At 40.1% G+C, this 7,272-nt stretch overlaps 3 protein-coding genes across 5 annotated transcripts in view; 1 reads left to right on the top strand and 2 right to left on the bottom strand.

Annotated features, from left to right (window-relative positions):
* Positions 1-5,522, top strand: part of tma16 (translation machinery associated 16 homolog) — a 7,522-nt gene extending 2,000 nt beyond the window's left edge. The window contains exons 5-7 of the mRNA XM_040023822.1: positions 4,311-4,459; positions 4,559-4,601; positions 4,806-5,522. Of these exons, the coding sequence (XP_039879756.1) occupies positions 4,311-4,459; positions 4,559-4,601; positions 4,806-4,995 (382 nt within the window). The 3' untranslated portion in view covers positions 4,996-5,522. The remainder of the gene's footprint in view (positions 1-4,310; positions 4,460-4,558; positions 4,602-4,805) is intronic.
* On the bottom strand, positions 1,074-3,627 carry LOC120728734 (trypsin-like). The gene is made up of 5 exons (XM_040023824.1): positions 2,586-3,627; positions 2,318-2,491; positions 1,799-1,860; positions 1,359-1,501; positions 1,074-1,278 (listed from the first exon to the last, which is right to left on the bottom strand). The coding sequence occupies exons 2-5, from the start codon at positions 2,485-2,487 to the stop codon at positions 1,120-1,122; spliced, it is 534 nt and encodes a 177-aa protein (XP_039879758.1). The 5' UTR covers positions 2,488-2,491; positions 2,586-3,627; the 3' UTR covers positions 1,074-1,119.
* march1 (membrane-associated ring finger (C3HC4) 1) overlaps positions 5,093-7,272 on the bottom strand; it is a 23,155-nt gene continuing 20,975 nt past the window's right edge. For all 3 annotated transcript variants that reach the window (XM_040023815.1, XM_040023816.1, XM_040023813.1), the window contains one exon: positions 5,093-6,992. In XM_040023815.1, coding sequence (XP_039879749.1) covers positions 6,676-6,992 — 317 coding nt within the window. In that variant the 3' untranslated portion in view covers positions 5,093-6,675. The remainder of the gene's footprint in view (positions 6,993-7,272) is intronic.

The following is a 7,272-nucleotide window of genomic DNA, read 5'->3' as shown; positions in this document are numbered from 1 at the left end:
TCATTCACATCACTGTAAACTTGAACAGGATGAATGCCACTATACTGATGTGACAGACTACAAATCTGTTCTCCACTCTCTGAATTGGTGTACACGAGTCTCTGTGCTGAGGCTGCTCAACAAAGTGTTTGGGTTTGCATGAATTCAAAAGCTGTCATTTAAAACCAGCTCTATTACCAGTTTGCTTCTTGTGCAGGTATGTGGAGTCGCAGGAGGATTTTTAACTGTCTGTATTGTATAATGGTACTTTAAATACTTGATGATTTGGTGGACTGGCCTCTATGTGGTTAAGAGACTGAAACAATGCCGTGCAGGTTTCTCCTCTGATCTGCTTTTTCATAAACTGTTTTTGAAATCTACTGGTCAACATGACTGTGCCATTGCATCGGGTTTTAAACTAAAGTGACCACCGTAAAGCTGATGTATTATATTAAAATCTGTTATTCTTAGACACTGCTGTAGGTCATCCAAAAATTAGATTTCTTTTGAAGGCAACACTAAAAGCATGACATTAAGACTGAGCTGAGCCCTCCTAAAGGTTTGATGCTGGAGTCGCCCCTGATTGAGTGCTTCTCACACATTTATGATTTTGAACAATTTACAGAAAATAATATCAACAGTAAGTACTTTTAAAGATTAAACATATAATAATAGTTGCTAAATTCATGCAAGTCAAATAACTGATTGATCAACTACAGAAACAAAATTGTATTTCATGTGTTTCATGAGCACAAATCTTCATCTGTAAAATAACAACTAAAGATGTCAGATATTTGTAGTGAAGTTAAATGTACCAATTTCCACTTAGAAGCAGCGGAGAAGAAGCCACAAATGTGATGGAAAGACCAAATAAAATAAAATAAAGTACAAATTCCTTACATTTGTACTTTACTGTAGTAATTGTACTTAATATCATCTGGCAAAAATGACCCAACAACCTTCATGCAAACTTCACAGTTTCTGAACAACTGAATGATCTACTTGACGCCTGAAACTACATTGAAAACACACATGACATATTTATATTTTAACAATCGAAAGTTCACATGTAGAAACAATTCACACCGAAGCAGTTTCTTGCAGAGCGGACTGTTTATTTTGAATGTTATTTTAATTTGATTATTTTCCATTACTCCGTGTAATGACTTGATTTATCCAACCAATGTAAGAGCAGACCTTCAGAGAAATAGTTGGTCCGGTACAGGCAGGTTCACAACCACCAACATGCACACCATGAATCTTGTTGTTTTTGGCCATCACTCCACCACCAGAATCACCCTGAGAGAGAAAACATAAATATTTTGTACCAAAACATCTGATAATGATACAGATAAAATGTTGGCAGCATGGTAACTCACCTTACATATGTCCACTCGAGGTTCTTTGTAACACATCGTGTTTCCATTTGGCCATAAGCATGCTGAATTACATGGATGGAGGTTAAGCTCACACTCAACAACATGCATCTTTGCACACTGGAGATGAGGCGGTTCATCAGGGACTAGAGAAAAAAGGAAAATAACAAATGCTACTGCATGTTTCATGCAAGGAAATCAGATATTGAAAGAAACATGCTTTGCCTCATTTCTGGAACAAAATGTGTTCTTTAAAAGAAGCTGAGCAGCATTTAAAAAGGAGGGAAATTGACAGTATATCCACAAAAAAATGAAATAAATACTTTATGTCATCACAGTTTTCAAATAAAATGAAAAAGTAACTATAACAGGCACACAAGACAAAATCAAAGTATAATATAAACTAAAAAATTGTGAAATAATCAAAACAATACTGGTCTTACGTTTGTTGTAGTTTACATCAACCGTATAGCCACCATGGCCTGCAATCTGAATGACATCCATCCTACAAATTAAAAAATAAATAAAATTCCATCTCCATGTCTGCAGGCTGAGTATTTCCAGTTCACTCTAAGTCAGCTAATCTTTTCAGATTCAAACATTTTATTAAAACATTACATTTCCTTCCATTTCCTCATGCTCGTGTTTTATTGTCAGTTATTATAGATCATGGATGTAGCTCCTAAGCAGGTACCTAAAATCAAAACCAGAACCCTCTGCTCAATATTCAAGTCTCAGTTACATTATTGTTAATAAAGAAGCTCTGCAGTCACTAATGGGGGTTTGTAACTTCAAAAGCATGATGTCATTTTGTTCATAGACTACAGATGTTGCTACATTTTTTTGCTCTTCCTGGAAGTTTAAAAAACCAACCAACTAAACAAGAAAAATACATATTATGTCAACATATTAAGGAATTCCAGAATTCAAACTTTACACTTAAAAGGTTACTCAAAACTCACTTTTTGCGACGTGTACATTTAGGGAAGACAACAGGCTTAATCTTATTCTCTGGTGGGTCGATTTTCAGAAGCATGATGTCATGTTTTCCTGTTTGGTCCTCAAAGATTTTGTGATCAATAATTGTCACCATTCTTCCTGGACCTGGATGAATTCCTACATATGCAGACATAGTCCTAAACAATGGAAATGGTAAAAGAACAAAATACCAGTAATGATTTTTGTCTCTGGACTGGTTTTTTTTAAATATGTGAAACAGTCATTTCTCACCATCCAGGTTGATCTTTCCAGCAGTGAGCTGCAGTTAGAACCCACTCGCTGTGGATCAGAGAGCCGCCACATAGATGATGGTAATGTGTTCCATGGGTCAGAGTTATGTGCACGTGATACAGACGATCATTTTTCTCACAGCTATGGTCGTGAAAGATTCTCTTGTGCAAATCCACCTCTGTGCACACCGTGAAACCTGAGAGAAGAGTAATATACTTACAGATGGTTGGCTTACCACCTGAACAACATATTGTGCAGCAACTATACTCGCAGTCCAAATTGTTCTGTTTCACAAACTCTTTGCCTTTTTCAGTGATATAGATGCAGAGCTCAGTGACAGTTATTTATTTGCTTCAGTAGCTCATTAGGGTCTGTCTCAAACTTTTTATAAAAGCAGTATAAAAAAAGCATGAAACATCAGTTGTTCAGTTAATGTGATATTGGCTCACTTGATATAACAATTTCTTTTATTTTATTTGTCTTGTACATATCGTTATTGCACTTCCATAAGTGACAACATTGAACACCGATGTTTGACAGAAACGAATCCACAATGTCTCATTCACTCAGTACAAAACCTTGAGGCTGTTTTCCTGCCTTAGTGAACAAAGATATGAAATGCTATTTGATTATGAGTAAGCTCAAAATGAAGTTCATTGTTCTGTGACATACAGCTGTCTTACAGCCTTAAAACTTTTTGTGTGGGCCTCTTTCAGTGGTCACTTATTGCACTCTTAGTTGTTAATACTCAATATTCACTTTTTCCCCATGCAGGTTAATCAGTCATGTTTGCATGGTTGTAAAATAAACATATTCATTGTTAATTATTGATAATCAATAAGTACATAACCTAAGAAGTTGTTTCACATCCTCCTGAATCATATCTTGATATTGTTACCTTTTTAATAATAGCACAACTTTAATCAATTGAATTCTTTCACCTCAGGTGTCTATTTCCAAATCCACTCTAAGCTTCTTCAGAGCGGTTGGTGATGTGTCCAGGTGGCAAAGACCTTAAGGTCAGATTTGTGATATTTGGCTGTATAAATTAAAATATGCATACTATGGTGATGTGATGCCAGAGAGATTCAGAGGTGCAAGAGGAGATATTAATGGTTCATACCTGGACAACACATTAAACTACCATTTATCACAACTAGCTTGTAGCATATTTGCTCTCCTTTCGTTCTTTCCCACTACGGCATGACGTAGGAGTGGCGTGTGAGCACGCTAAAGAGGTTAGTTTTTCGAATATATTCAAATATGGACGCCAAATGCAGAACTCAGGAGACAAGGATGCACTCAAAGAGTCAGCGTCAATGCAGTAAGCAAAAAATCAAAAAACACAGTGGCAGGGCAGCGAGGGAAACTGGATACTAGCAAAACCAGGGAAACACTGAGGAAGAACACAATACAGAGAGGACACAGCAACCATGTAAGACAAACTGAGGGAGTAAATACACAAGGAGCTCAGGACAACAGGAGACACCTGGGAGGGCAAGCTGAAACCCCAGGATTTTGCCCGGACACTGATATCCAGCACACCACAAAGAACCGCAGCTCTCATGAAGAAGAAGGTTAAATACTGTAAACATTGACTTTATGCATAAATTATATTTTTCCCCCCAATGAAAGTGTTTTAAACTCATGAAATACTTGTATATGTATCCTAAAATAAAATGAAGCAACAAAGTGTATGAACAGTAGTATGTTTTCTGTCTTCAGATACCTCCACAGATTTGACTCTGAACTTGAGCAGATTGAACTCATGAATGGGATCAAAGGTCGGCAGGGTCGTCTCCATGGCGCCAGAGAGGCCGTAATCAAACAGACCATCGAGCGAGAGCGGGCACAGTTTGAGGGTGTCGGTTTCGGTGAGTCCTCGTTTTTAAAAAACGAAATAAAAAAGAAACGAGTAATTTATAGACACCTCTGGCTGTAAAACTGTCTGATCCTTTGCCGCGGTGTTTCAGAAATCCCCGACATCATCAACGGAAAACATCTGAAGACCTTTAGGTGAGTGGACGAGCTTTAATGAGCTAGACTCAACCTCTTGTTTCTCTTTGTTTGAGAAGATGTTATAATTATTCAGCTTCCATCATTTCACAGATTGGCTGATCAGCTGATAAAAGTTGCATACATGGACTCTTAAGTCTGAACTTGAAATGATTCGATTTTGAAGACTGGTCATTAGTATTGTTGCATTTTTAAATTTTGCAGAGAGTGGACTGGGGACCTGAAGAAACTTCCGAATATTAAACTGCGCAAGGTCTCGAACAAAAGTTTAGAGTCAAAGAAGGAAGGAGAGGAGAAACACGAGGGCGAGGAGAATCAGGAGAATGATGATAATGAAGAAGATGGAAGCGATTTGGACAGTGAGCAAATGGATGAGATTTCAGACTCCCACTGAGACTCTTCATGTTGGAGCTGCTGGAGTATTAAGACTTCCTTTCAGCACACTTAATGTGATGTGTGAGAAAATGCTGCTGCTATTCCTGGACCGTCCACGAGATGGTGCTACAGCCTCAAATAGCAAAGTCAGATTTTTTTTTTTTCCCAGTCTGAACTCCTGCTAAAAGTTTCTCAGTGACTTCACACCAGCCTTTCAGAGGTTTCTACATTCATCATTTATTGCACAAACAAATATGCGTTTCATGTAACCAGAATGCTCTGTTTTATTTAGAAAATAGAGGTTGCGGTGGGTTTAAGACACAGAGGAAACTGTATTTTCTGTGAGGTGAGAAACCAAATCGAGACTATAAAAGTGGTCATGTGTGAGTAACAGTCGCTTTGAGTAGGCCAACTTTGTGTCGGTTCGAATCAAGAAAAATGCTCATAATCTAATGTAAAAACATGAATGGGGGGAAACCATGAAAGCTCTAGTTACATCGACATGTAAATAAAGGTTGTCCAGCTCAGGACCTCCGAAGCTGCAAACGACTGGGCTACTGTAGACTTTCTATTTTAACAAATAATCTGACGATAACTTTCAGACTATTACGTTTTTAGATCTCAGACTGAGCTAAAGGTTCAGTTTACAGTCTGTTTCTCTACTTATAACATCTGACTCTTTGGTGTCTGAAGACCTGATTGTCCAAAAGGAGAGTAAAGGCCTCAGTATGCTTCAGAGCTTGTCACACAGGCCCGATCAGGCAGGTTTAAAACAAGCTCAAGCTATTGTATTTTTTTTATCCTGCCTCACTCTCACTTTTGACAACTTTTCCAAATTCATTAAAAACTTTTGAGTAGTGTGTCTGCGGGTCATAGATCTGCACTTCATGTAAAGTGATTGGTCCATATGTTTTGTTCAAAAATACGACAGCAGCTCAACTTCTAAATGGAGAAGTCTCAGTGAACACCAGGGGCACAGATGTGTTACAGATCTCAGAGTCAGCACCGTGGCTGCAGTGACTGAATCTGGAGCGTTTTCAGAGTAGCCCTTATCTGCTACAATGTTGCATCTCTGATTCTACAATTCACGCGAGGCTTCAGCTGGGCCAATCAGGACTGTGTAGGCTCTCTTCTGGGACCTCCCAGCTCTCAGCAAGAGCAGCAGCAAGTCCCCCTTACAGAACAGTGGCAGCATCAGTGAAAGCAGGTCAGAGAAGCTGGGTGGTAAAAGCTGAAGCAGCTCAATTGTCCCGCCTTGTGGATGTGTGACAGTGTCAGCTGATGTGGGGACTGATTACGAGTCATATGCGTGATTCATTTGAAACATACTGAGACCTTTGATGAGCATCTGCAGAGTGTTCACATCTTTAACTCATATCAGTGCAGGTTGAGAAAGTGCATACAGGGATAAAATAGTGTCGGTAAACCACAAAACACGGTCTTTACAAGCGTTCTGTGCCGATGGCTTTGTTTTCTGTCCTCTCTCCACACTCTGCCCCTTTTTCTTTCTTCGTGAAGCCCTTCTGACCCCAACTTTTCTGGATCACCGAAGGACCGGATCAGTTCGTTTGTCCAACAGCACCCACTGGAGTTGAGAACAACATTACAACACTGCACAAGTCCAAATCTCACTGTGCTCATTGACATTACCATGAGCAGAGTGGGATTAGGGACTGTTCTCGGAGCAGGAGGAGATAAGTCAAACAGGGTTTTGCGCCGGCGCCACGGCAGCCTCCACTGACGTGTCAGAGTCCATCGGAGCTGCCGGAGCTGGGGCCTGGCTGACCGGCACCTCCACGGTTTCATGCCTGCCATTGGCGATGGTGCTGTGCCGGGCCTGGGGGTTGTGCAGGTCCTTCTCAGGACAGTTCTGCACAGTGATGATGCGGTTGAAGGCCTTGAGGCGGCGCCACAGCTGCAGGTAGACTTTACACTGGATGTACATGAAGATGAGGCCACCCGTGAAGCCAATGGCCACCACAATCAGCTTAGTCCAGAAGGGCCACTCCAGCACACCTGAAAGGACACCGACACACACACAGCAGCTGTTAGTGCCCCTCGCAGACGTGTGAGGGGTCAAGATGGTGGCATGTGCAGAGCTGTGCTTACCCTGCGGCGTATAGTACTTCAGAAGAGAAACTCTCCATAATTCGGCTGCAATCAAGAGCGATTTCTCTTTTTAATCTCTGGAGAAAACTATTCTATTGTGCAAACACTGTAGAAATACTCTAAATATTAATGCTTATGATTTTATAGGTCATATGTATTTTTCTGCATCTACTCTTACGTCCTACAT

This window comes from Simochromis diagramma, unplaced genomic scaffold (assembly GCF_900408965.1).
Source record: "Simochromis diagramma unplaced genomic scaffold, fSimDia1.1 OVJJ01000302.1, whole genome shotgun sequence".
Taxonomy (NCBI): Eukaryota; Metazoa; Chordata; class Actinopteri; order Cichliformes; family Cichlidae; genus Simochromis; species Simochromis diagramma.
Note: the sequence above shows the minus strand (reverse complement) of the source record. Positions and strands in the feature narration are given on the sequence as shown.

Bases quoted from the DNA above. Each gene is read 5' to 3' on its own strand.
- LOC120728734 (XM_040023824.1), bottom strand. From the start codon at position 2,487: ATGTCTGCATATGTAGGAATTCATCCAGGTCCAGGAAGAATGGTGACA. The intron at 1,861-2,317 runs GTGAGTTTTGAG...TTTAATTTGTAG, and splicing joins AAATGTACACGTCGCAAAAA to GATGGATGTCATTCAGATTG. The intron at 1,502-1,798 runs GTAAGACCAGTA...TTTTTTCTCTAG, and splicing joins TGATGTAAACTACAACAAAC to TCCCTGATGAACCGCCTCAT.